The 27938-nt window shown below is 45.2% G+C and overlaps 1 protein-coding gene across 6 annotated transcripts in view; it reads left to right on the forward strand.

Moving 5' to 3' along the window:
* TNFRSF19 (TNF receptor superfamily member 19) overlaps nt 1-27938 on the forward strand; it is a 68856-nt gene that overhangs the window by 3970 nt on the left and 36948 nt on the right. For 4 of the 6 annotated variants that reach the window (XM_074377924.1, XM_074377923.1, XM_074377927.1 and 1 more), the window contains exons 2-3: nt 16277-16378; nt 18591-18701. In XM_074377924.1, coding sequence (XP_074234025.1) covers nt 16310-16378; nt 18591-18701 — 180 coding nt within the window. In that variant the 5' untranslated portion in view covers nt 16277-16309. Of the gene's footprint in view, nt 1-4489; nt 4682-7828; nt 7921-16276; nt 16379-18590; nt 18702-27938 lie in introns of those variants that run through there. The other 2 variants (XM_074377926.1, XM_074377925.1) reach the window with 2 other exon arrangements.

Here is a 27938-nt window from a genome sequence, read left to right on the forward strand (position 1 = left end):
TGAGTCTCAAAGGGATTAAATAGCAAGTGCAGGGTCACAGGGCTAACTGGTCAGGTGGCACCCCCAGCGTCTAGCAGTCTGATTTCAGGTTGGGTCATTTTGTTCCAGGGCTGGGCACTTACTTATTTCTATTGTAAGCAGTCCATAGAGCTGAGCTTGGCAGCCAAAATTTTGGACAAAAAATCGGCTCTAGTTTTTCTTCCTTCCTTCCTTCCTTCCTTCCTTCCTTCCTTCCTTCCTTCCTTCCTTCCTTCCTTCCTTCCTTCCTTCCTTCCTTCCTTCCTTCTTTTTACAAGCACTACTAGAATTCTTTGGTAGCGTTTTCCATCAGTTGGCCTAGAATTGTCAGCTGTGAAGGGCCTCAGGATGGGACTCACTCTTCCTCCACTTCAGGACGGGACCACACTACAGCACCCATGCTGGTTTGGTTGGTCAGACTGTGTGGTGGCAGGGCTGGGCCAAGGCACCTGGGGAAGATGAATTTAGTGCCCCTCTGAAGAGTGATTCTTTACAATGTTGTCAGCACCACCTGGAGGCATGAGCTATGAAAAGCTGGCAGGAGGCACCCTGGTGGCTGCACTTAATTTCTCCTTGACTATCACCAGCCATTCAGCTTTGTTCCCGGTTGCCCCTCAGATCCACCCACTTGCTGAAGTCACCACCCAGGTGACCAAGTCTTACTTCCTTAGACTGAGAAGTACTTTGAAACCATCCATTGTGTCTTAACTCTGCTCTTTCGTGAGAAGGGGCGGGAGGGGCGTGGGGGTGTTGAGTGACTTTCAAACCATCTCTTCTATCACCGCCCACAGTCTCTGCGAGAGGAGCTTTGATACCCAGCTTTCCCTATCGCCCTAAGTGACCCCCACATCCAGCAGCCTACGGCCTGGCCTCGTGGCTGCTGCCGGCCCGCCTGCTCCTGCACTGAGGCGCGCACTGTGCTCATCAGAAAGGGCAGGAGGAGAGTCAGCAGCCTGCTTCCTCCCTCAGGAGCCACACGAGAAGAGTCTGGCCAGCACCTTGTGTAAACTCACTGAGGCCAGTGCAGGTGCTGCAACTTATAGCAACTTTGCTCTATAAATGTCATGAGTTTGGCATTATGTCAACTAAATGGATACCCATGTTGGCCTTTTCACGTATGTGAGTTTGTGCACCAGCGGTGTGGTGAAGATTGTTAGGATTCGGGGAGCCTGGATTTTGGCTCCGGCTTTGTTATTAAGCTGGTATGTGACCTTGGGCAAGTCGCTCTCTGTCAGGCCCTGCGCTGCATGGCAAGTCCATGACTGTCAGCAGCAGGGGCAGGAACTGCTTAGATAGCTGGGTCTTGGTTGTTTTCCGCCTAATTTTCGTGACTATATTTGGCAGATTTTATTACTCGTTGAGATTCTTACCCCCCTTTATCACTTTATTCCACAGATTTTTAGTGAGCACCTACTATGTGCCAGGCAGCGTGAACTAACAGACAAAACCCAGGATTTGCACGTAGCTGGCATGCTACTCCCTTCCCCATGAAATAGTGACTTATGCTAGAAAGTACTAGAAAGTCAAACGACGTTCCCTTAAATTTGCTTCCAGTGAGCCTACTTATCACTGGAACTGTTTTTTCAAGAATTTCGTTATTTCATTAGTTCAACTTTTGAAGGAAAATATTCTAAACAAATACACTGTGGATCAGCCTAGATATCACTAAAATCAGCTTCAGAAAGCTAACCCTTAACATAATCTTACAAACAACACCTGTACCAAGATTCTCACAACAGCTTGGCTTTTTCAGTAAAATTTCAACCCGTTAATAATAGTGTTTTAAAGGGACAAAAATGCGTTCAGCCCTAATTCTAAGCATTGATTTCATCCTGAATGAGCCTGGGACTCATGTTCTTTCTGTACCACCACTGCGCTCTCCTTTGGACGCTGTCTTCTGTGGGTGAGTATTTATTACCCTAACCGGCCTCTTCAAAGAGTGAGATGCACTTAAGAGCAGAGGTTCAAGGCTCTTTGTCCCCACTGTCAAATGCTTCAGTTGTCATTGATTTCTGATGCTTGGCATTGTATCCTCTACAAAAGGTACCCCACTGCTAACAGTGGCTGCATTTAGTGAGCACTTACAGTGTGCCAGGCATTGGGCTAAGCACTTTAAATACTTCATCTTATTTAACAGTGACCAATGAAGCAACTCACTTCACAGTCGAAGAAACAGAAATTTGGGAAGGTTAAGTCACTTTTCCAAAGGCATTTGAGTGTCAGCTATTGAGTGGCAAACTGGCATCCAGGGCCAGATTACGGGATGCCAGAAGCCATGTCGGTTAACAGCAGGGCCTCTCGCTAGAGAGCCAGCCGCCTGACTGGGAAGATCAGTCAAACATACATGAAACGGCGCAAGAATGAGTGGACGATATAGTGTGCTAGTGTCTCTAAGTCTGAGGGGAGGCCAGAGCGAAAAAACATTTTTTCATGGCTGAAGTCAAAGAAGTCGTTCCTGAGCTGGCAGGTTAACTTCCTCTGATTGAAAACATTTGTTGACATTTGTGAGAATGCTTGATACCATCAGAGGTGCAAGTTTGAGCAACATATGTCCCTTCTTGAAAGCAGAATTCCTTTTAAGTCCTTGAGGAAGAAAGCTAAGTCGCAGAGACTTCCGGCAGGAGGGAGAACGTGGCCGGTGCTATGGTTGGAGGAAGAAGTTGGAGTCTCTCCTCCAGCCTCGGGGAGACTCATGGGAGTTGTGGCTTTTGAGTTGCTAAGAAGTCAGAGAGCTGAAATAGGGGAGTCTAAAGAGGACGCTGGGGAGCAGAGGAAGGGCAGGTTTAGGGCTCCCTGGAGGCAAGGCATGCAGACCAGTTTAGCCAGAATATAAAGTGTTGCATCTGGAGGAAGAAGCGATAAGGCTGAAGATGTGGGTGGAGCCCAAACTCGGAAATCCCTGACTGCTAATTCAAGGCATTGAGAAGCCATTCTTTAGAGTGAGGGACCTCTGTCAAATCTTTTCATCGGCCAGTGACCGTGTTGAAAGGCAGGAGGAAGCAGCAGGGAGGGAGATTTGACAGCAGCTGGGCTTTTGGGTGAAAGGTGCCAAGGGCCTGCAGGGTGGTGGAGGTGGTGGGACCAAGAGAGAAAGAGGAAGGAAGTGTGAATGTGAATGTGTGACACCTTACAAAGAAGCAATCATTCAGCCCAACCAAGGTGGACAGAATATCCCCTCTGTGCCAGGCCCTGGGAGTCTAAGAAAATAAGATGTGCCCTCGGGAGGGTGAGGTCTAGTTAGACAGGTAACTTCCAGAGAAGAGCGAGCTTGTTCGTACAGCACCGAGTGTGTGTTGGTCCTAGGTAAGGGGACAGCGAGGCCGGGGAGACGTACACTCGCCTTGAGGTTCAGACGAGATTGTGCGTATCATTTGTGAACGCTTAAAAATAAGTCATTATTGCGATTTCTGTTCCAGCCATGTTAGGTTGGAAGTAGACCACCTTGAGGTGGACACTTGGAAGGATATTTTTAATGTCTTTTTCACAAGTACTAGTCCTGCACTCGGCGCTCCCAGTGTGGGATCCCTGGATGGGCTTATCAGTAATTAGCTGTAACAAGGTATTCATTCCTTCAACCAGTATTTACTGAGGGCTACTGTGGGCCTCGGGGTATAGAAAGGAAATACACGGTTTGGTTCCATCCAAAGAGACCCGCAGTTGTGCCAGGAAATCAAAACCAACACAGGAAGTGTGGGCGCCTCTCCACCGACGCACTGCGCAGCATTGGGTTGGAGGGAAGTTTGTCCACTTACTCACTGGCCAGATGGACAATGATTGCTTAGGTTTCTCCAGCATTCTACTGCCAAAAAAAGACTTTTTAATGTACATGGTTCTTTTACTCCTTCCACCAAATCTGCGCAGCGGGCTCCATTAGCCCCGCTTCATAAGTGCACAAAGTGGAGAAGTTTTGACCCCGTCCACAATGCGCGTGTGGAGGCACGGAGCCCGAGCCTGGGCTCCCCACGATGCCCGGGGGCCTGGGTTGGACCAGGCTGTGCCCGCATCTTGGCGGTGGACGCACACTGACCTCCGGAGGCTTATGTCCTGTGAGGACCTGCCCCAGAAAAGCGTCGTGAATGATGGGGTGGACCGTGGGCCAGGTCCTGGTGATCTGGACCCACAGTGCACACGTGTCACATCGTTTCCCGGGCCTTTCCGGGCTGGGGTAGAAAGTGACCGGCAGCGCAGAGGCACAAAGGCCTGGAAACAGGTCCAGGGTGGACACATAGGCGCCCCCCTGGCCGCAGGCAGGTACTTGGCACAGCTCTGCCCTTGGTGGTCCTGGTGCGCCCCCTCCTCCCTGCCCAGGTCAGCCTGCTGGATGCAGTCAGCAGCCCCCGCAGCCCCAGGGGCCACCAGTGCCTGGACCGCGGCCAGGGTACCGAAGGGGCTGTTGGAGGCACAGCCAGGAGCCCAGCGGCGTGGGGTGGGCGGGGCTCCTTTAGGGGCGGGGCTCTAGGCGGGCGGGGCCGGGAGCGGCGGCCGTTGCCGGGCTACGGGAGAGCGCGGCGGGCTGCGCAGGGAAGCTCGGATCGTGCGCCCTGGGAGGGGACCCCGGCCCAGCTGCGCACCGCGTGCTGCGCGCCCAGCCCGTCTCCGCGCGCGCTCTGGAGCCTCTGACTGCCGCCCAGACCTGCAGGGCAGCCTCCAAGCACCCGGGAAGGTAGGCGCCGCGCGGCGGTCCCAGCCCTCGCCCCGGCGGATCCGGCGGGACGCGCGCGGAGAGGCCCGCGGGTGGAGGAAGGGGGCGCCGGCCTGGGCTGCTTGCGTGCGGAGCGGGGACGCGCGGACGGGGCCGCCGGAGGCGATCTGTTGGAGGACTGACAGCCAGGGACACCAAGTTGCTGGAGCTGCAGGAACCGGAGGGTGTGAACGCCCCCCAGTCCCCGTGGGCGACAGGAGAGACTGCACTGTCCAGGGATCTTGTAAACAGAAAGTGTGCGTGGTGGTGAAGGTGCGTGAGTGTGTGTAAGTCACTGTGCGCAAGGCTGGCCGGGGCCTGGCTGGGGGCGCTCCAGCCCGGCCCGGAGCCGCCCGCGCGCGTCCCGGCGGGAAGCAGTGTGCAGGCGGGCCTGCCCGGGTCGTGGCGGAGGAGGAGGGAGGACACTTAGAGGATGTGTCGGTAGTCCATAAACACGTTCACTCTGCGGAAAAGGAAAGTTTCCAAGTGTCCGCGGTGGGTGTTAGTACAATGATGGGAGGGGCGGCTCTCCCAGCCCTCGTCAGGGTTCTCATGCCATTTCAGGGAATAGAAATTTAGCTAATACACTTGAAGATGAAGTTTGGAAGTTTGCAACACACAAAACCATAAGCATTGTTGGATATTTCTTTAGTTGAAAGTTTAACTCAAACTCTTTATGAATGTGTGGTTTTTACTCCAATGACAGCTTTCCTTTACTAGAAAACAATTTCTTTATATAAACAGGAAACAGTTCTTGTTAAACATGACTTATGCAAACAAAAGAATTTGTTTTAATATGTTGTTACTTCATTATCAGATACTTACAGGCGAAAGGGAGGATTCCATTGCATTAGTTCAGGATTTACCCTGTTGTGCAGTTTCACCGTAGGCTTTTTTTGTCCATGCTACTTTCCTGTAGTTTAAAAATGTGTTTTATTTCAAGCACCACTTACTTATTATGTGATTTAAAGATATGTAACTAGAGGGGGTGAAAATGGAGCCCTATTGTAGAAGACAGTTTTTGACTATTATTTGCAGAGATGTGGGTACTTAAAAAGAATTTTTCTTTGCATAATATTTATCAAGTTCTAGAAATAATACAAAAGGTAGAAATGCAGTTTCATTTTGAAAATACTGCTCAGACATCAATACATGGTGCATGAGCTCTGAAAGTCTGTTATATATAGTCTAGCCCATAGATGTGTCTCAGGACATCTGCTTTGTTACTGAGGCCACATGGCTTTGCTGACTTGGAAATTTTTTCCTACACCAAGTGCTAGCTCTGGGATGTTGTGTTAGTGTTTTCCGGGACGCTCCTGGAAGTCATTTGTTTCTTTGCTGGGAGTGCCTTTAGACCCTGAGTCCAGGCTGGACTTTGAATTTGAAAGTAAGGCTATATGAAGACGTTCTATGCACTTGAAATTGCAGTATAAACTGCCTTTTCTATCTGGAAGACTTGAATAAGGAACATTGCTAACATTTCAGTAGCATGTAAGAGGCTTTTTAAAGGAACAGAAACTTCAGATGATCATGAACATTAATTCATATATATAAAGTATGTATACTACACATAATAGTCACACGTTGTATGTAACATGTTAACTTAATTTACTTGTTATAGCTCTAATACACGAATCTAGGGTGTGCTGGGGACTTAGGAAACATGACTGAGGAATTTTGCTAACACTCAGGAGGAGAATTTGATTCTCCTTTTCCACCTATTTAAATCTCTGAACCCAAGCTTGACCCAGTCCTCTACGACCAGTTCAGTTATTCAGAAATTTATACAACCCAAACCCAAAACCAAAGGCATCTTAATCCATGAAAAAGCCAAGTCCTCTTAAGTCTGATAAATCAGTATTTAAAGTCAAGTATTTAAAATGCTGGAAAAGGCCAGGCTGCTCTGTCCATTCGTTGACTACAGGTTGGATGAAGACTCACCTTGAATAAATGCACACCTGCATAAAGAGACAGCTTCTTCTGTCATGAGAGGTCCAGAAACACTTAAACAGTTACATGATTTGTCTCATGGCAGCTGATTATTAAATGTCCATTGCCTCTTTAAAGTGACCTTCTAGCTGGAGAAAAAGAACAGTCAGGCAGTCTGAACACAGTGTCCTTTCATGATTTACTGGTTGAGCAGGGAGTTCATTCATCGTATTTTATCTGTCTCAAATGTTTACATTTGAAAGTAAGATGTTTAAACAGTATTGGGTTATCGTCCAGTCCACACATCACAGAATCCCTTTTAAATCGAAGTTTTAAAACCTGGGCTTTTAAAAAGAGAACAAGCAACCTCAGCAACTGTATAAGACAAAGGAGCTTGTCTGTTTGAAGATCAAGTGTTCTTCAGCCAGCTCTTCCATCCAGTCTTCTCGGATGGGCCTAATATGAGGAAATTCTAAAAGAATGGGGGTGGGGAGGGTGCAGCTCAGTGGTAGAGCACATGCTTAGCATGCATGAGGCCCTGGGTTCAATCCCCATTCCCCCCATCAAAAAAATAAATAAAACTTTATCACCTCCAACCACCCCCCAAAAACTAAACTAATAAAAAAAAAATTTTAAATAAACAAGAGAATGGAGGCCACTCTCAGTGGAGAACTGCACACAAGCTTTGGAATCTATGCAGACTTGCTTTTAAAATGAAAATTTAAGCAGCTGTGTTTTAGACATTGTTATGCACAATTCTCTTAGACTGTGTCGATGTTTGAGGTACCCTTAGGCCTGGATGTTACAATTGTTCCATTTGTATCTTAGGATTGAGAAATGTTGTGAACTGGTGGGGGAAGAGTACCTTAGTTACTACCTGCTGGTTGATTGGGTACTTTGAGAACACTGTATAACTGACTTTCCTAAGGCAAAATGATAGCATCCACAACTCAGATACCTAAAAAGGATTAGTCTCAAAAAGCCCTCTCCTAGGTTAAGTTCTGTTAAAAAAAAAATTTTCAGGAGCCTGACAGTGAGCGCCCCTAATGCTTTTGAACTTCAGAGGAATTGAAGGTATTATATTTGGCAACAGAACGTTTTAAAAGCTTGTGGAGTTTTTAGTAGAAAATATTTCTTGACTTGAAAAGGGAAATGATTCTCATTCCGCAGCCAATAACAATATGTATATTTTTATTACAGCATACCTTTCTGAGATTCCTAGGCTACAAAAAAGGCTGCCAACTCTACCATGTAGGAATGATCTTCAGGAGATAGTGACATTGAAGACTAAGGTGAGAGTAGCTGGAGGCCAGGGCTTGTTGTCCTGATTGGAAATAGCGGGACCCTGCATTTCTGATTAATGTTTTATTCTCTTAGCATATGGGACTGACATTCTCAATGATTTAAGATTATGTTCCACCGTTAAAACATAAAAGGCCGTACATTTAGCACTGGCATTATTTCAATGCTGATTTTATACACTGTAAGCCTGCCAGTTTACTTTAATGTTGATTTAAAAAAAAATTCAGCTTATTGCATATTGGAAAAATGTATGAGTTGGAGGTAGCATCGTGACGTCCTGTTAACACAGTTTTACTAGAAGACAGCGTTTACCTGGTGCGCGCTCTGCGTGTTGGATAAGAAATCCAGTCGCCTTGAAGGGATGGGAAAAAAGGAAAACTAAGTAACTTATTCTGAAAAAATTATCTAGATTATTTGAATTATTGTACGAGTCATCTGTTTTGATCATTTGTAAGATCAAAAATAAAGACCAGCCTCAGAAAGGTTGCTGAGTTGTTAAGATTAGACAGCGACATGTAGCTCTTCCTTAGTGACCTCCGTCAGCGTCGTAGCACTCCGTTCAGAATGGGTCCTCACCTGAACTGTGTTCTACCACAGGAACTTGTATTTCGAAATCAAGTTGTGGTTACGCAAACTTCCCCCATATATTGTTTTAGCCCTTACAACGACCCTAAGGCAAAAATACTAGAGTTAATGAATTTCTTCATTTATTCAACATGTACTGGGCACATATTTTGGGTGAGTTTCCATTCCAGAGTGATCACAGTTCTTGTCATTAAGTCCTCAAACCCTAATTGGTGGTAAATCCAAATGGCTTGGTTGGTGATGAAGTGAAGGAGGGTTGCCCTGCGTGACAGTGTTGGGGTGGAGACTGGAGCACTGGAAGCCTACGGTCTTCCATGGAAGGGACAACGGATGTTCAGCTGTAGCTAGTGTTGCTTTGACCTGGGGCTCATGGTTGCCAGACTTTCTAACTTTTCAGGCCAATTCTTCATTTTTAATATTGAAAACATAGTTTTGAAATTACATGCTGTCCTGACAGAAGAAAATGACACTCCTGGCGAGATGCAGTACGAGGGCTCCGAAGAGAAGGATGAAGCCAGGTAATTACGCTGTGAGACAGAGGGTCACCCAGGGTGCTCTGGGAGCGCCAAGGAGGGCTCCCCTGGTAGATTCAGGGAGGGTGCAGGTTGATGCAGCCTCTGTGGTTCGGATGCTGTGGTCTGCCCCGCTAGGAAGGGGGAAGCCTGGGGCTGGTCCTCCCCAGCTGCTGCCCTAAACCCTGCTGCTTTGCCTTCTGGCACCCCAGCACAGGTCTTCAGGATCCAGACGAGGAAGGGAAGGGGTGTAGTCTCAGCCCCTGTTGGGTTTATTCCCTAAAAGAGGCTGGCCAATCAAGACGCTGTTAGTTACCATTCCTGCAAATGGGCAGGCTGAGTGGCTCAGTCAGATGTGCAGTCACTTTCTGCGTCAATGCACGGACTGTTTGCCAGCTCTGCGTTTAGGCTCCTGGGTCTTCTCTTTTGCTGGCCTGATTCTCCTGATACCTGCTCGCTGTGGTTGGAGAGCAGATGGTGAGGCGGGAAGCCCACACGCCTAGGTTTCCGTAAACCAGGCATCCTTTGTCTTCTCCTGATTGCTCTCCTAGGTTTCTCTGCACACGTTTTGCAAAACTGGATGCCAGGGTGTTAGTACATGTTGTGTAGCTCAGAAGACTCCAGTGGACCCATTGTACCTAATCTCAATAATTTGTATGTCTTTTGATTGAGAAGTCCTCCCCAAATAAATAGAACCCGAGTATATAATAGCATGTCTTTACCTGGGCCAGACCCTGAATGCCCAGAAGTTAAAAGCAATTTCAACAAATACCTTTTTATTGGCTTATTTTTACTTTAAAATATTTTTATTTAAGTACTTATTATTTCACTAAATTTTCCTTCTTTTCTATGAATGCCAAAGCTTTTCATAAGGTATTTCATTTTACTCCAGGAAATTCAAGGTCACGCTTATAACGCTCCACCAGCTAACGTGTTTATGTCTAACTGGTCCTTGGCCGGGCGGTGTTAAAAGGTTCACTAGCCCTGCTAAGCTTCTGCAGACGGCACCGCCTCCTTTCAGTCTCCTAATAGCTGTTTAATGAAAGTTTGAAGGATGAATGGCCACATCGCTGAATGTGTTATGTTGTTCTAAAGCTCTGTTAGTGTTGGCCAGTTTGCTGATGCAGCCCTGTGATGCTTAGGGGGCGGGGGTCTGGATGTACAGAGCAGTGGGGGGCAGCCCTGTGTCACCTGGCAGAGCCCCCAGCCCCATTTTGAGTCACCAGGTGTGAATTTGGTTGGCTTCCCACCATTTCTAGTACACGTGTCCTTTGGCCCTCAGTGTTCTCTCCCACTGTATGGGGTAAATATCTACTTCAGAGTGTCGGTGGCAGGGAAGAAGGCTGTACTTTTTATAAAGCTCTGACGCATCCCTCGATACCGTAAATACTTAGCTGCACTGACCCCGCGCTCAGCCTTGGACCGCCTTCTGCAGGTCCAGAGGTCTGCAGCATTACCTGCCCCTGGACTGCGAGCATCTGAATGAGTCTCACGGTTCCCCAGCAGGTTACAGCCTTCAGGGGCTGCCACATACCTTGGATCATTGGCTTCTAATGATAATGTCATTAGCAATGACAGCAACCACTGCTAACACATATGGAGCACTTTGGTCCCAGAAACAGCCCCATCTTACAGCTGCTAAACTCACGTATTCCTCACAGCAGTCCCAGGAGGTGGGTACTGTCGCTGCCCCCAGGTCACCAGTTCAGAGCCGAGGAAGTGAAGACGTGGGTCAAGTCCACAGCTAGTAAGTGATGCTCTCCAGGCAGCAGGAACTGTGACAACGTCAGTGGCCGTCGTCCGTTAAGTTGTCCTCTGTCCCAGGTCCTGGGCTGAGCATTCTCTTAGCAAACCCTCACTGCCCCCCGTGAGAAAGGGTCTGGTTTTATCTCCATAGATGTGTGATCTCAAAGTGACTTTGCCTAGAAACGGGACTGAAAACCCAGGTGTCCTGGATGCCCTTTTCCTCTGACAGTTCCCAAAAACACCCAGACTGATTTTACTTCTGGTGGGTTTACCTGCAGAAAATGATTGGAACCTGGCCTTTATAGCACCCTGACTGATCTCAGGAAGGTCCACCTCAGTCTACATTTCCTCCCAGCCTCTTGGTAGAAAAAGCCAGGTTAAACAGGAAGTCACAGAAAAGAGACCTGGCACGTTTCAGTGGTACATTTCAGCCTCTAGCTCCCAGTGCACAGACTCTTCTGTGAAGAACTGCTTGCCTTTTTAAAGTGAATTAGGGTTTTAAAAATGCACTGTGTCATTTAATCCTGTCTCCTAATCTAATGCACTTAATGCCTGGAAGAGGTAATGAGATTTTGTATCTACAGATCTGAAATCGAATGTTCATTCTGTTCACCACAGAATTAAATCCGTTATACACAACCAGATTTCAGGTGTTTTCCACCATGTATTCTTCATTGTTTTGCACATCTTCATTCTGTTAATTAATTCAGCAAATGTTCACTGAACATCTTTATGTGGCAGACTGATCACGACACCCGCAACACGGAGAGTCACAGGTGTGGACCCTGTTTTTAAAAATTTTTTTATTGAAATATAGTTGATTTACAATGCTGTGTTAGTTTCTGGTGTGCAACATAGTGATTCAGTTATACATGTATATATTCTTTTTCATTATAGGTTATTGCAAGCTATTGAATGTAGTTCCCTGCGTGCTGTAGTAGAACCTTGTTGTTTGTCTATTTTGTATGTTCTAGTTTGTATTTACTAATCCACAAATCCTAATTTATCACCCCCTTTGCCCTTTGGTAACCTTAAGTTTGTTTTCTATGGCTGTGAGTCTTTCTGTTTTGTAAATAAGTTCATTTGTGTCATTTTTTAGATTCTACATGTAAGTGATATCATATGATATTTGTCTTTCTGTCTGATTTTTACTTCATTTAATATGGTCATCTCTAGGTCCATCCACATTGCTGAAAATGGCATTATTTTATTCTTTTTTATGGCTGAGTAGTATTCCATTGTCTATATATACCACATTTTATTTATTTATTTATTTACTTATTTATTTATTTTAATTTCTTTTTTTTTTAACATTTTTATTGCGTTATAATCATTTTACAATGTTGTGTCAAATTCCAGTGTAGAGCACAATTTTTCAGTTATACATGAACGTATATATATTCATTGTCACATTTTTTTCTCTGTGAGCTACCATAAGATCTTATATATATTTCACTGTGCTATACAGTATAATCTTGTTTATCTATTCTACATTTTGAAATCCCAGTCTGTCACTTCCAACCCCCCGCCCCTTGGCAACACATGTTTGTATTCTATGAGTCTGTTTCTGTTTTGTATTTATTTTCCTTTTTTTTTTTTTCCCAAGATTCCACATATGAGCGATCTCATATGGTATTTTTCTTTCTCTTTCTGGCTTACTTCACTTAGAATGACATTCTCCAGCAACATCCATGTTGCTGCAAATGGTGTTATGTTGTCAGTTTTTATGGCTGAATAGTATTCCATTGTATAAATATACCACATCTTCTTTATCCAGTCATCTGTTGATGGACATTTAGGCTGTTTACTCATCTTGGCTATTGTAAATAGTGCTACTATGAACATTGGGGTGCGGTGTCATTTTGAAGTAGGGTTCCTTCTGGATATATGCCCAGGAGCAGAATTCCTGGGTCATATGGTAAGTCTATTCCTAGTCTTTTGAGGAATCTCCATACTGTTTTCCACAATAGCTACACCAGACTGCATTCCCACCAGCAGCATAGGAGGGTTCCCTTTTCTCCACAGCCTCTCCAGCATTTGTCATTTGTGGATTTTTGAATGATGGCCATTCTGACTGGTGTGAGGTGATACCTCTATATTATAGTTCTGATTTGCATTTCTCTGATAATTAGTTATATTGAACATTTTTTCATGTGCCCATTGATCATTTGTATTTCTTCCTTGGAGAATTGCTTGTTTAGGTCTTCTGCCCATTTTTGGATTTGGTTGTTTGTTTTTTTCTTATTGAGTCATATGAGCTGCTTATATATTCTGGAGATCAAGCCTTTGTCGGTTTCATATGCAAAAACTTTCTCCCATTCCGTAGGTTGTCTTTTTGTTTTACTTATGGTTCTCTTTGCTGTGCAGAAGCTTGTAAGTTTCATTAGGTCCCATTTGTTTATTCTTGCTTTTATTTCTATTGCTTGGGTAGACTGCTCTAGAAGAACATTTTTGAGATGTGTGTCAGATAATGTTTTGCCTATATTTTCTTCTAGGAGGTTTATTGTATCTTGTCTTATGTTTAAGTCTTTGATCCGTTTTGAGTTTATTTTTGTGTATGGTGTGAGGGAGTGTTCTAGCTTCATTGCTTTACATGCTTCTGTCCAGTTTTCCCAACACCATTTGCTGAAGAGACTGTCTTTATTCCATTGTATGTTCTTGCCTCCTTTGTCGAAGATTAGTTTTTTAAGGAATCTCCATACTGTTTTCCATAATGGCTACACCAAATTAACATTCCCAACAACAGTGTAGGGAGTTCCCTTTTCTGCTATGGACCCCATTTTAAAGGAGCATTCAATGTGCAGAGTAAAATTGATACACAGTGCAGGAGATACCGTTGTGAATGTGGAGAGGGCTGTGGGGACACTGCGAGCAGCTCTCTTCTCTGCATGGTTATGGACAGACAGCATCAGCAGAGAGAGCCGAGCTGGTCCTCAGAGGGACTTGGACGTGGAGAGGCTCTCCAGACCACAGTTCCAGCCTGTGCAGGAGGGCAGATCATGGTGTCCAGAAGAAATGTGGGTACTGGGGCATGGCTGAGCTGGATGGGCAGTGGGAGTGGTAACCAGTGATGAGACCAGCAGGCCAGTGGTTACCAGGCTATAGGGATTTTAGAAGATAACTTGCAGGGACAGACTTGCCTGTACCCCTGAAAAGTTAGGCGTAGCAATGCTCCTTTTGTATTTCCCATTCAAACTATTCAGGTTAGCATGTGTGTTGGGAAGAGAATGCAAACTGGCACATTGGATTTATAGTTCCATTGATTTTTTTCTATCCTAGCATCTAAAAAAGACCTTTATGATGCAAAAATCACAGTGCTTTACTTAATTTTCTCCTTTCTTTGGTAGCGCTTATGTGGTTTTTATCTCATGACCTTTTTTAGTTTATAAACTTTCGAGAAGGACCGTATTAATTACCTTTTTGCCCCAAGGGCACTGTACATATATTGTTTTCATTATTAATGAGATATTTACACTACAAAGAATTTTTAGGGAACAGAAGGTAATATTCATCCGGATTGCCACAGTATAAACCTAAGCCATTGATAATATTTTGGCATGTTCATTTTTGCACATAAAATGGATGTCTCTTATGAAGACAGAATCATATTGTCATGACTTGTAGCTTAATGTGCATGGTACTGTCTTTAGAAGATGCTACAGTGTTTGTCTGCCCTCCACAGTGACGAGCACAGTATCCCAGTGGAGTTTTCTGTCCAAACTAGTTGCTGGATTATGGTATGCACCGACTGTGTTTTTTCTTTCTTTTTTTTTTCAATTGAAGTATAGCTGATTTGCAATGTTGTATTAGTTTCTGGTGTCCAGCATAGTGATTCAGTTATATATGTACGTATATTCCTTTTCATATTCTTTTTATTATATTATAGGCTATATGTCTCTTTATTTTTCATATTTTATGTAAATGCTTTGTATTTATACCCTCTTTTCCATGTTAGTTTAATTCTAGATAGATTTTTTTCTGACTTTTAAAAAATCAGCACATTAAAAAAATGCAGGACCATGCTGAGAAAGAGAGAGCCTAAAGCCTACCTTTCAGGGAATGTGATTTTATCTTCTGACCCCAATCCTGTGTCTACACAGCAGGTTGCATGGTTGGGTGCTTGCTGGATGATTTTGAGATATGCAAGGAGGGGAAAAAAAGCCATGACCAAGAAGCTAGAAGAGCAAAGCGAAAAAAAAAAAAAAGCTGTTTGAATTCACTCAAAAGGGTCATTCATTCAGCCAAGCTTAAAAATGGGTTTTCATTGCTCTGATCATTGGACCTGCTCGGGCAGCTGGGTTGACCACCCGGGTTGTGCCTCTGGGTCCGGGTGTACCCCTGGCTGGCTGCTCGTCCGCAGCTGGGACAGCAGCTGCCCGGCCCGCCTCCTTTGTTGTTTTTGTTACTGTTTTTCTTGGGCTCTTCGGCCCGTGGCTCTGGTTCTCTGCTTGGGGCTTCTTTCTAAGCCATCAGGTTACCTGCTCCAGGTTTCTGTTAAAGAGGAACGGAACCGCTGTGTCTGCCTGATGGTTGGCGCTCCCAGGAGAGTCTTCACTAAAAAAAAATTTGTTAAATGCGTCTCTTCTCTTGACCTTGTGTGAATTGGTAAAACAAAGCAAAACGGATTTGTTTCTACGTTGTAGACCTTTATTGGTGAAGATAAAGAGGCTTAGTTTATCTTTTGTTAAAATGTCAGCTGAGTGTCTCCACCTTCATCACTTGTAAATGATCTTTAGGTGTTTTTAAATGAATATTCATTTTTCTGTTGATAGACAATCTGTCTGTACTGGTTTGGGGAAGAGCTCACAGTGCCAGGTAGTAGCTGCTTCTGCTTCTCGGTGGAGCGGAAGGCCTGACACCCGGGCACAGTGTATTTATTAAGTGGAGCAGGTTGTTTTCAGGACATGTGTGACACAGGGACACCAGAGCCACACACTTGGGTTTGCATCCAGCTCTGCCTCTTACTAGCAGCGATGTGACCTCAGGCAAGTGACTCAGCCCTCCCTGAGCCTCAGTTTCCCCATCTCTAAGATGGGGATAGTGGTAGTACTAACCTTCTAGAGTACTTGTGAGGATGAACTAAGTCATGTTAAACATAGTACCTGACATATAGCACTTGGCAGTGTTCATTGTTATTTTATCATTAGTATTATCCTGTTGGGTTTCTGTAAGTCACAGTTTGAATGTAATTCTTTTCTGGGTGAAGTTGACTGGACATTGTAGAGACCTGGATAGAAAGAAAATAAAGCCATGGATGGTCTGGGAATTCAGAGCCAGTAGGAGTTTTGTGTATGATGGGTGGGTGGACAAAGTTTCATTTCTCATAACCTAAAGTTTTAAAGAATTGCATGTTACTTGCCTCTTGGATCTTTTTTAAAGGTGACTTTTCTTTTAAGACATAAATAACATTACGTAGTGTGTACAGTAAGTGGGAAACACCCTAGAGTAAGTACAGAGCACTCACGGGTGTTATTGATGTTCCCTGCATCTTCTAATCTTTCAGAACCTTCAGCCAGAAAGGCGTTGAGTAAGAACAATGGCTTTCGAAGTCCTCCTGGAGCGGCAGAAGACACTCTTCCCGATTCTGGTCTTGCTAGCCGGTTTGGTAAGTCAACTCTTCACTTTCATAAGAATGTGGGGGAAGAATTTATGTAAGTAGGATCCAGTCTCTTTTCTATTTCTAATCACGTATTTTAAAACCTTTTTCAAATTACATTTTCTCGTGATTAGTTAGTAAATCCAGGGTTGCTGTTGGGCCTTAGCCTTTTGTAACAGTTCCTGCAGTTCTGTGTTTAAGTCTAGATGAAGTCAGAAAATCACAGCATAACCTGGAGCCGCGTGATACTAAGGCTGCGCTGAGTTTACAGGCAGATGGGCCTCACAGCACAGCCTAGACTAACAAGGCTGGAGCTTTCAGTGTGCGGCCCATGACTTTGCAGTTTATGAAGAATTTGGAATTGATTCTTAAAATGCTCTTGTTGGGGAGGGGGAGGGTGTAGCTCAAGAGGCAGAGCACACGCTCAGCATGCACGAGGTCCTGGGTTCAGTCCTAGGTACTTCCTCTAAAAATAAATAAATAAGGTAAATAAATTACCCACCCAAAATAAGTGAGAACTTAAAAAAATAATAAAATTCTATTGTTTTAATTTATTTATTTATATCCCTCTTGGTTCCAAAAAGCCTCAAATATGGATGGAGAATTTTAATGTTTGAAAGCGTAACACAAAAGGTCTATGAAGATGTTCAAAAGAATCATTGAGACATTTAATCTGGAGATAGTCATCATCTACAAATATAAAAAGAATTATTTCCACTGAAGACAGTACCTGAAGTCTTCTTGGAAGACCAAGTAAGAGGTAGTGGGGTCCGACTGGAGTCTGAGATCCAGGGAAATGTGAGGAAAATGTCCCTTCCTGCAGCTGAGGTTGTAAACAGTGGAAGAAACGGTCTGGAAGAGACACTGTGATGTTTTTTTTTCAAAGCAAGTGCAGGGTCTTTGTGGTGGAGGGCAGTCTCTTCTCCCTCTTAAATAAAACTGAACTCCTCTAAGATTGGTTGTCAGAGGGGTGAAGAGAGGCGGGAGGTGATTATTAGACTGTTAACCCCAAATCATGTTCTAGTCCTGAACCCCACCATGAGTTCTCCTGCCTGCCGCTCTAGAGCTGAAGGCTTTGGTTTTGTGTAAGGAGATTAACTGACGTCCTTGCAGATGTCTCTGCTTCAAGGTGGAGGTGGTTTATATGAATAACTGCCCGTTGTTACAACTGTCAAAAACAGTTTCCGTGCACCTTGTGTGACAGGCGTCGTACCAAACACTGAGTCTCTGTGCCCCCAGTGCTTCCTGACGTTCTCTGTTGTCATTTACGAAGACCGAGTTACAGTCAGGAGTGTTACCGAGGGAGTTCCTGCTCAGCGTAAGAGTCTGAACTGAACATTATCGCCCGTCAGAGATTCTGTGAAGACCAACATTTTTAACAAAACACTGTCCATTAAGAAACAAGTGTACATACTTTTGTAGAATGATAGTATATACAAAGAACTTACTGTTTTCAGATAAAATAAGAAATAAAGGCAATATTTTGGAAAATGACTTACAACCTTGTTTCTGCAATGTAGGTAATCTTTCCATTCAAGTCCTATGCTGTGAACCAAAGTACCCCGTTAGGCCCCACGTTAGCGGTAAATGAGGATCAGTAAGACAGTGAGTTCGTGTTTCCATCACTCTTGTACTTTGAAGATTCCAGAGAGTTGAGCCCTTACTGTCATCTTCATCATTGTCAGGAATTTTAGTGATCTCATGATTGTCAGATGGTATTTTTTGAAAGATGAACTCTTAAGTAAATGGAATTCAACTGAAAGAGGTGGAAACTTCGTCATCAGAACTGGAAGGCAAATCTGTCTAAAGGATAACAGCGGAGTTCTTGGGGCTAGTCTGTTTCATTTACCTATGTCTTCAATTCATTATATGTGAATATGTTTGTATTTCTTGAAGATCAAAGAATGTAATTTTTGAATTCAGAATTCTTCAGGTTGCAGAAGGACCTTGCATCTCTGCAAAACCATTTCTTTGTGTGTCTTCTTACTTAGCAAAGGGAGATCTCGTTCAGGGAGTGCAAAGAGGAATCAGACTTGTTGTTTGTTCCACTGACTTTTTCAGAAAGTGGTTTTCTTCCTAAAGTGAAGACTGATTTGGCCTCAGTCTGAATTACTGTTTACATTCAGTGATTATGTAACTAATACTGAAGAAAGCCTTCCTGTCTCAGAAACAGTAGAATTAAGTTACTTTAAGATAACGTTTTGTGGAATATTTGTTGCAGGCATGTAAAGGAACGTGTGAAACAGGAGACTGTGGCCAGCAGGAATTCAGGGATCGATCGGGAAACTGTGTTCTCTGCAAGCAGTGTGGGCCTGGCATGGAGTTGTCCAAGGTAATTAGCGGGTGTGTGGTAAAGTTGTCCATCTGTGTTTTTGTTTTTGTTTTTGTTTTTTTATTGAAGTACAGTTGATTTAAAATGTTGTGTTAGTTTCTGATGTGCAGCATAGTGATTCAGTTATACACACGTACTTTTTTCATACTCTTTTTCATTATAGGTTATTGCAAGATACTGAATACAGTTCCCTGGGCTATGCAGTAGGGCCTTGTTGTTTATCTCTTTTATTTATAGTAGTTTGTATCTGCAACATGTGCTTTTCAGCTGAATTCTTTCAGTTAATTACTAGTGAAGATTTCTTGGTTCGTCATGTCCCTGTAGCCAGGTATCGTGCAATTCCCTTTACAATACTTGTGATTCATGTATCTTCCTGAGATAAAAGAAATAGATTCTAATAACTGCAATTCAATAAATGTCATTGTTTTCTATAATTTAGTGTTTATCATATTTCACTGAAAGAATAGAATCATTCAGGTTTATTTGCATGAATTAAAAGGAATCTACATTTGACTAAAGATGTAAAGATAGAGCATGATAACAGGAAATGGTGATGTTACTGTTTACTAGGCCTTCCTTCCTTTTCTTGAAATGAGGGTCACCACTGCTGGTCCGGAAGAGAGCCTGGCAGTGTCTTAGGTAACCAGATCCAAGGGAGCAACTCTTTTCCAAGCCACGGCTTTGAACATTCCTTTGACAATGCCCACTAGTATTGTTAATTTCCCTGTGTTGAGTGTCTGCTATTCCCAGGAGCATTTTAAATACATTCATCTGAACCACAGTTTGTGAAGAAAATGCATTCTGGCAGGTTTTCAGAGTCGGTTGTGCTGGGCACCTTCTTGGTCGTGAGCTTGTTCAGAGGTCCTCGTCCGTTTGCTTTATTTTATGAGCTTTTGACGACGTTACCGGTTGTGGACAGTTGTTATCACTTTGTTCTAAATAATGCATCAAGGTCTTCCTGTTGGAGAAAGGAACAAAAGATGTGTTTCTTAATTTTAAGTGACTTTTAAAAGAGGAGTCCTTTTCCCGACAGACGACCATCCCATTAAGTTGAGTCTTCTCCGCGTAGATTTTTGATCAATGAGCTGCAGACACCAGGGAAAACAGGAACTTTGAGTTCCGCAAGTGAGTCCTGGTGGACGGCCTCCCTGGGTGTGTGTTAAACAAGTGCTGGCTTTAGGCACCGTGGGGAGTGCCCTGGGGTGGACGCAGGCTGACATTCGAGCTCTGCGACGTCTGGTTAGCTGCAGCCCTGCCGATGCTTTGTGACCCCTGTGGATGGTAGTGACATGCATTTTCAGGTATAGGTCTTGCCCTGTTGGGTACAGAAAGGTCCTTTATAGCAGCACATCTGCAACCTGGGATCTGTCAACAAAGAGGCTGAGTGTGTCCTCCCTGGGAGGGAAATAGATGACGATGTTTCTACCCTCAAAGCTGCTTCTTTTCCCAAATCTCTGTGAAAATCTGAATGAAACCTCTCAGACTGGAAGAGACGAGTAAATCGTTTCTAAGAAATTGCTCCCTAGCCGTCGTTTCCTGGGGAATCCAGTGTGATTCTGGAGAATCAGTTTAGAGAATGAAGGTTCTATCAGTTCTAATATTGTTTTGTTTTAAAAAATCCATCTTCTGAGATTACCTGATAACAGTTTCCATATTTCATCGTTTCGCGTGGATATCCAGCAGAAATACTCTTTATTAGGTAGCAGTTTTCCCTGAGTATTGAAACAACTGTCCAGCCCTCTTTCAGTACAAGCAGCCGTAAGGGAGCAATCGGAATACTTCCGTCTGTGTGTGCTTATTTTCTTAGTAATGTTTATGATCATTTTCTTCATTAAAAAGAAAAAGACTGGGACAAATTGAGTGAGAAAGAGTAATAGTGAAGGTAATGATGTGCCTGAAATATTAGATTCTTAAGACCCACTTGGAAGCACAGATATACAAATGTAGAGCCTGTTCCTGTGTGTTCTGAGGAGTCCGCCTTGCGGGCAGCCGAGCCCTGTCAGCTTTCCAGCTGTCTAAACAGTGGTAGAGCGCGTGCTCGGCGTGCACGAGGTCCAGGGTTCAATCCCCAGCACCTCCGTTAAAAAATGGACAAATAAAAATAAATAAACCTAATTATCCCCCCCAAAAGAACCCGGACGTCTCATGTCTTTGCCAAAGGAGGGAACAAGCCAGTCAGCCTCAGGTAGGTTTTGGGGGGAAAAGGTGATGTTTACATCCAGTAATAGAAAGGCTAATGAGTTTGTGATTGTGTGCATTATGGTATGTTTCGCCAAGTCTTTTATCTTGGTTTTTAGCTCTTAGTAAATAAAATTAGCAAGTGAGCCTTGCTCGTACACTAAGGTACAAAAACGTAAAGAGGGTAGAGGGTTCAAACACACCAATGAAAGTATAAATACACTTTTATTTCCCAGTTCACTAATCAAGGCAAAGAGAGTGAGTTTTTTTAATAAGAAAACTTTGGGGCTAAAAATTTCTGAACTGTCCACTTTGAATTTGCAGTTTCTCCTTTCCAGGCTGCCTGTAGTAAGTTTTCAGCAATACCGTGTATCTTTCAGAGGAAAGAAGAGTAAGTTCTGAGTGTATTAAAATCAGATACAGCACTAAATTAACAACTATAGTCAACTGGTTAATTATCACTTCTAAGCTTTGCAATTCAAGGTAGAATCTATTCTTCTCACCAAGATGAGGTTTTTTTAATTGCTGGATAACTACATTTATAAATAACCTGATTGCTTTTTACGTGGAATACTAAATAGATTGTTTGGAGGAGGTGTTATTTTGTAATGAAGCAAATGAGTATAAAAGTTTTTTTACCATTTAAACTGAGGCTTACGATAAATAGTAACTTTTTAATTAGTCATGGAGAGGTAGACAGCCTGGATCAAATGATCAATATTCACAACTAAAGTTTTCTTTATATTAAGACTGAAAAAAAGAGCATTTTCAGCAAAGAGCTTTATTCTGACATTATTTTATAGCTTGTTTTTATGTAGTGAGCATAACTTAAGACTTCTGTCCATATCTGTGTAAATAACAAATTCTGGCTCATGAAGATCTCTGAATTACAAACATGAATCTATATCTTAAAACTCAAGCCTAGAAATACTTTGGGTAAGCAGGTTCCATCTGTGGTTTTATTGCTCCTAATTATTATTTTCTTTGGAAGACATTCACTCCTGCTTCTTCGCAAGGTGTCCGGCTTACTCCCCCATTGTTACGTCTCCACTATCAGAGCGTGCAGTCAGGGCTTGCCGGACACGGTCCAGATAGCATCCCTGGGGCCAGCGGGACGGAGCTCTGCTCACCTGCGGTCTGTGGTCCGTGTTTCCCTGACCTCTTTTTACTTCCTTTCAAGTGTGAGACAGTAAGACGTCTCAGCAGCTCGAGGTCCAGTAAGACTGTTGTTGCTTCTGGAGATTGACACCCTTCCTATCTTCTGCCACTTTTTTTTTGTTGTTGTTGTTAATATTTGGGGAGGGGGATGGTAATTAGGTTTATTTATTTTTATTTGTTAATGAAGGTACCGGGTATTGAATCCAGGACCTCACGCATGCTAAGCACGCACTCCACCGCTGAGCTCTACTCTCCCCCATCTTCTGCCACTTTTTAGACGAGGACTTATTTCCACCTTTGAAGTATGTTCATCCGCAGGAGGTCTCTTAATGTAAAAAATATGGACTCTATCTGCAGTGTCTTTCACTGTGACTCTGTAATACATACCATGACACCAAAATAGATAGTATTGGCTAGCATTTACTGTAACAAGCCAGGTTTTCTGTGATCTTCGTATGTGAGATAATGGAATCCTTCCAGCATGTGTCCTAAATGGGGAGTGTGACTACCTGGGTATGGATGGGGGACCAGAGACACCGAGGTTAGCTGATCTGCCTAGCACCCCTGGGGAAGGTGGTGGAGCCTCTTGGGGTAATGATCTGTCTCTCCTTTCGATGATGCTCTGGTACCCTGAATCATGGGTGATGATGGAGTGGTCCCTCCCTGTGCTGTCCACAGGGGAGCTACCAGGCACTGCAGTCACCCAACACTTGACCTGTGGCAGGTGTCCCCGAGGAACAGGTTGTTTATCTCATTTCATTCAAGTAACCAAACTGAAGTTTCTCCACGTGAGGTTATGGCTGTTGTATTGGACAGTGCAGTTCCAGAAGGAGCGACATCTCTCCGGTAGTGGTGGCTTTGGGACCAACTTCTAAAACAGAGACGTATATCCCAGCACGTGTGCAGGGCAGGAGCGGCTCCCGCATCCCTCTCCTCTATCTGCCCCCCAGCCCCACCCATCTCTGTCCCTGCTGCTCCTGGCTCCCCCCATCTCATCAGCCATTTTGGTCCCCAGGTCCACCCCCACAAAAGCCCCAAGCACTGTCTCTCTCATTCAGGCTCATTTTCGTAACTCAGCTTAAAGTCGTTTTCCTGAATCTTTGGGAAAATAGGGGAAGGATCACTGAGACATTTGGAGTCTGTTTTGAGGCTTTTATCCCCTTGAGCCACATTTTCTCCCTTCCCCACTGCAGGGTTTAGCTTTTAGTTTTGGGAAGTGTATGATAAAGATCATTAATGGGGTGGAGGGGATAGCTCAGTGGTAGAGCGTGTGCTCAGCATGCACGAGGTCCGGGGTTCCATCCCCAGCACCTCCATTAGATAAATATATAGAAAACCTAATCACCTCCCCCTCAAACATTTTCTGAAAATTTAAAGATCATGAATAATGCCTTTTCTTATTTCCAAGGCAAAAAAATACCCAGTTTGGTTTCCGTGACACATGGAGCTTTCTGCGAGCAGCATGTGCCGTGGCTGTGGGTGGGCATGGGGGCGCTGTCCTGGGGGCTCCTGAGAGCCAGCAGCATCGGGGCCTGTGGGCGGGGGATTTGTGTTTTCTCGAACGGCCACGTTAGGCTTCAGTTCGCAGCGGCTGGCCAGCGTTTGCCCAGCCCTGGCCCCTCCTCCACACCGAGCCTGAAGCCAACAATGTGCTTTCAACACGGTCGCCTCCCAGCAGTAAATCAGGAAACTAGTTTTCGCATGAGCCTCTGGAAACAGACTTCAAGTCTCTGGCACGGTTTTCAAAGTAAGCTTTTCTAACCAATTATTGGGATGACTTTGGTTCATGTGAAAAAATTAATTCTTGTGAACAGCAGCATCTTTCCCTCCACGCGGGTGCACGTGGGCTTCACCTTCTTAAAGACATTACCTTTCAGAAAACTGCTTTCACCCTTAGAAGTAAAGTCACCCACACAAAACTAATGTAATTTTCAGGCATAAAAAGATTCATTTCTGCCACTTAATTACAGCGTTGCTCACTTTATTTACGTTTAATTATACCTAATCGAGCCCAGTGGTATTTGGCAGATATTAACAAGCCCTAGCTTGTAATTTTTGTCTAGAAAACTCAACTACGGGTTTGCATAAACCGAACGTTGGGGGGAGTATGTCTTTGGTGGTATTTTATGAAAGGAAATTAAAAAGCTGATTTCTAAACACCAGCCACCTGAATATAATTTGTCATTTTCATTTGTGTGCCCTAGATTTTCTCCATAAATAACTTCTTCTCTGTACAGTTTGAGTTTTTAAAGTTCAAAGAACCGAAGTGACTACTTATTGGTTGAACAAATAAACAGTGCTTTAGACGTGAGGCCCCTGAAGGTACCTCCCGGACAATCGACGGTCTGTGAGGCTCTCCCCGCGGTCGGTCAGGGACGGCCCTCCGGCCGGGAGGTGGGAGCGGCTGATGTTTTTGTTAAGGGCCGGATCTGCAGAGGGAGAAAGGGAGAAGAGGGCTTGAGGACTGTTTACTTTGAGTCATTTTGCTACTGGAAAGCCACCAAATGTGGCTTAAAAGTATTGGGCAGAGTGACAGAGCTACTGCTGCCTGCAGCGTGGGCAGCAGCAGCCCGGCCGGGCCCAGCCCAGGACCAAGATAAGGGAAGCTCGCCGCCCCCTGCCCCCCCCCAGCCCAGGGGGCGCTTGGCCTTGCCCGCCGGGAGGTGCTGCTCCAGCCTTCACGGGCCCTGGCTCCCTGGGATAAAGCCATGACACTAGCAGTGGTGATGGCCGCCATCGCCTTTGGGACGCCCTGCTCAGTCTGTGTGCGTCCGTCTAGCTACTCAGTGAGCATTTGTCTGCTACTCACTGGCTGTTAAAAAGCAGTGACCGGTGTTGCAGGCGGCAGGGCAGGCGTTACTCAGAAGCTCTGCAGTAGGCGTGGGGGCCGCGGCGGAGGGGCTTCGCGGTGCGGGGGAGAGACTGGGTCCCCTCCGAATACAGCCGGGACAGGTGGGGAGTCACAGGCACGGGGTGGGGCCGGGGCAGCAGGTGGGAGGGTGAAGTTACCAGGAGCAGGCGCTGGAGTAGGGGGGTTTCTGACCAAAGCCGACCACACAGGGCTCCTGCTGAAAACAGACCAGGGTGGTCAGGTATCCCCTAGGGGGAGGGTAGGGGGTGAGGATCTGGGCTGGGCAGTTCTGGTGACACTGACTGTGGGGTTCTTGCTGGAACTCGATTTTACAAGGGAAAACGCACAGGTAGACCAGGACAAGGTCCGGAAGCCCGACTCGGGCACAGCCAGCAAAGCCTGCCTGTCGGTCCCAGGCGCGGGGGCTTCAGGGAGGAGTCGTGGGGGGAGGTGTCGTCAAGGAGGAGTCACCACCTGTACGATTCGGGGAAGTGAGTGGGAACCTTGCAGCAATACTCTTTTGAAAATTGCATTCTTTTTTTAATCCACGTGTATATTTTCCCACCTCAAAGTTCATTCATAAAAAGGCCTTCTTGGGGATTCGGGGAAGTCCTAGGAACCCCTGTAAGCTACCAGGTCATGATTTCAAAAACAAAGACTACAGTTTCGTTTTAAAGCCTAAACTCACGTCTACCATTGATGTTAATGACAGGCCGTGTCCATAAAAATAAAACATGCGTCTACTTCAGAAGCCCAGGCCAGTGACCGACTCTCTCTGCCCTCCCCTCAGCCTCCCACATGAGCGCGCGCGCGCACACACACACACACACACACACACACACACACACACACACAGTCCTTCTAACGAAATGGTGAGAGGCGGGACTCGGTACAGCCTGGGAAGTGTCAGAGAGCCAGAGCAGGACCGAGGTTAAAGCAGTAAAAGTCCCCTGTTCTGTTCAAGAACTTCTGCACCAGAGAAGGAGGGCACTCAGGACAGAGCTGGGCTCAGTTCCAAATCCAGCATGGACACGTGGGGACTACAGCCCAGGGGTGGGGTAACTACGAGACATCGAGGAAGGGGTTCTGGCTGCAGAGATGGAAGAGGATTCTTGCTGAAGGTGGCCCGGGACCAGACATCCCCTGGGGGTGGCGGGGTGAGGAGGGTTGATCAGATATGGAGAAGAAGCAGACACTGAGGATGGGGGATTCTGGCTACAACTGGACAGGATCCCTGGACACCTGGGCTCTTGAAGACAAGGCCTGAGAACAGGGCGTAATTGAGAGAGAGGCTCAGAGAAGCCTGTAGTTTGGTCAAAGAGGGGCTGTCAAAGGCGCAGACGAAGCGTGGCCAGCCTGGCCAGCCTGCCCCGTTCCCCTCAGTACTCTCCAGAGACCCAGCCACACCTTTCCTTCTATTCCCAAGGGTAGTCAGCTAGCCTGCCGCCAAAAATAATGTGCCTAAGGAAATCGCCCCCTTTTACTCTAAAGTAATGAGAGGAGAGACAAAAGATAGATTATTTTCGTAGATGCAGTTAGATCCCGGGACCCTCGCCAGCGCAGTTCTCCGGACGTGAAGGTTACCCTCCCGGCCTCAGCACGTGGGGTGCAGGGATGAGGGTCGTGCTGCGGTGGCATCCCTGCATGGGAAATGCGTCCCCTGGGTTGACGCCAGCCAGCCCGCCCTCCCCTGAAGCGCTGATGGGGAGAACGAAAAACTAGATGCAGAACAGTTGTTCACACACATGCACACGCACACACACATACATACACGTGCACGTACACACACGAGGAGGATATTTCTGGGAGGGTTCCCCAAACCTGGCAATAGTGTTTACCTGTGTGTTGGGGGGATGGGAATTTAGAGGCAAGGATAGGAAGAGGGGGTTACCGTGGGGCCAGGGTTGTGGAGTCTGTCCCTCTGTCTCTATCTCTGTCTGTCTCTCTCTGTCATTTTGTCTCCTTCCTGTTTCTCCTGATAGTTGTTTGTTGAACTTGTGGGGAAGATTTCAAGGCATCTTAAGCACCTCATTTTACTGAATGAAATAAAAACATCAAAGTAGACATTTATGTTGGGGGTAATTTGATATTTATATGCTGTTTACTTATTAGCCTGGATTTCAAGTAATTACGGCATCTCTACATTTATGATGCTTTAGAAACACGGCGAATGAGCTCTAAGAGTGGCTGGTGCTGTGGCGCTATGTAGTCATTTCATTGCTTGCAAATAATTTCTCTGAATTACTAGTTAATTCAAGATGTCTAGGTAATTTAACATGGAGAGTGGTCACTTCATACATTTCTGAGACTATCACGAACTGCAGGCTATGATAGTATCCTTAAAAGTTTAAAAATAATCGCAGGCTGTGTTTCTAATCATACCTCTTTTAAATGGCAAACACTTCAGAGAAAATACATTTCAAGTAAAACTCCCCCAGATGGTCAGTCTCCATACGAGCGTGTCCTGCGGTGTGTGCTCTGCAAATCTGGGTGCTGTTGTGCGACAGTCACAGAGACAGTCTTATTTCAACCCCTCACCTAAACCTACCTGCCCCCCACAATTACTGTTGCTGCCCCAAAACATACGAACTCCAGGCGGAAGAGCAAGTCAGTATCCAGTTAGCGAAGGTGAGCTGCGATGCGCCTGGAGCCTGGCTTTGCTTGCTTTCTATACGCGATTTGGTCCAGTGTGGAATGAACCAAAAGAAAAAAAAATGGTTCATGAAATCCCCATGCTGCAAAATCTAATGATGTGTAAATGACACCCAATGATGTATGACAAAAACTCATGGGTCAAAATGGTCCCCGTGTACACACAAACTCTAGAATACAGTCAGGAGTCAAAATAGAGAGGAAGTGAGTGATTGGAGCAACCCCCCCCCCCATGATGCTCAGCAGGAGGGAGGAAGCCCCCCGCCCCCATCGCTCCATCGCTCAGCAGGGGCGTTACAAACACAAAACTGCCCTCAGATGCAGGGCTGCTGAGTTCTTTATGTTAAACATAAAGGCAGGATTCCACCAAGAAAGGTTAAATTATAGTTTATGTACCC

Source organism: Camelus bactrianus, chromosome 14 (genome assembly GCF_048773025.1).
Source record: "Camelus bactrianus isolate YW-2024 breed Bactrian camel chromosome 14, ASM4877302v1, whole genome shotgun sequence".
Lineage (NCBI taxonomy): Eukaryota > Metazoa > Chordata > Mammalia > Artiodactyla > Camelidae > Camelus > Camelus bactrianus.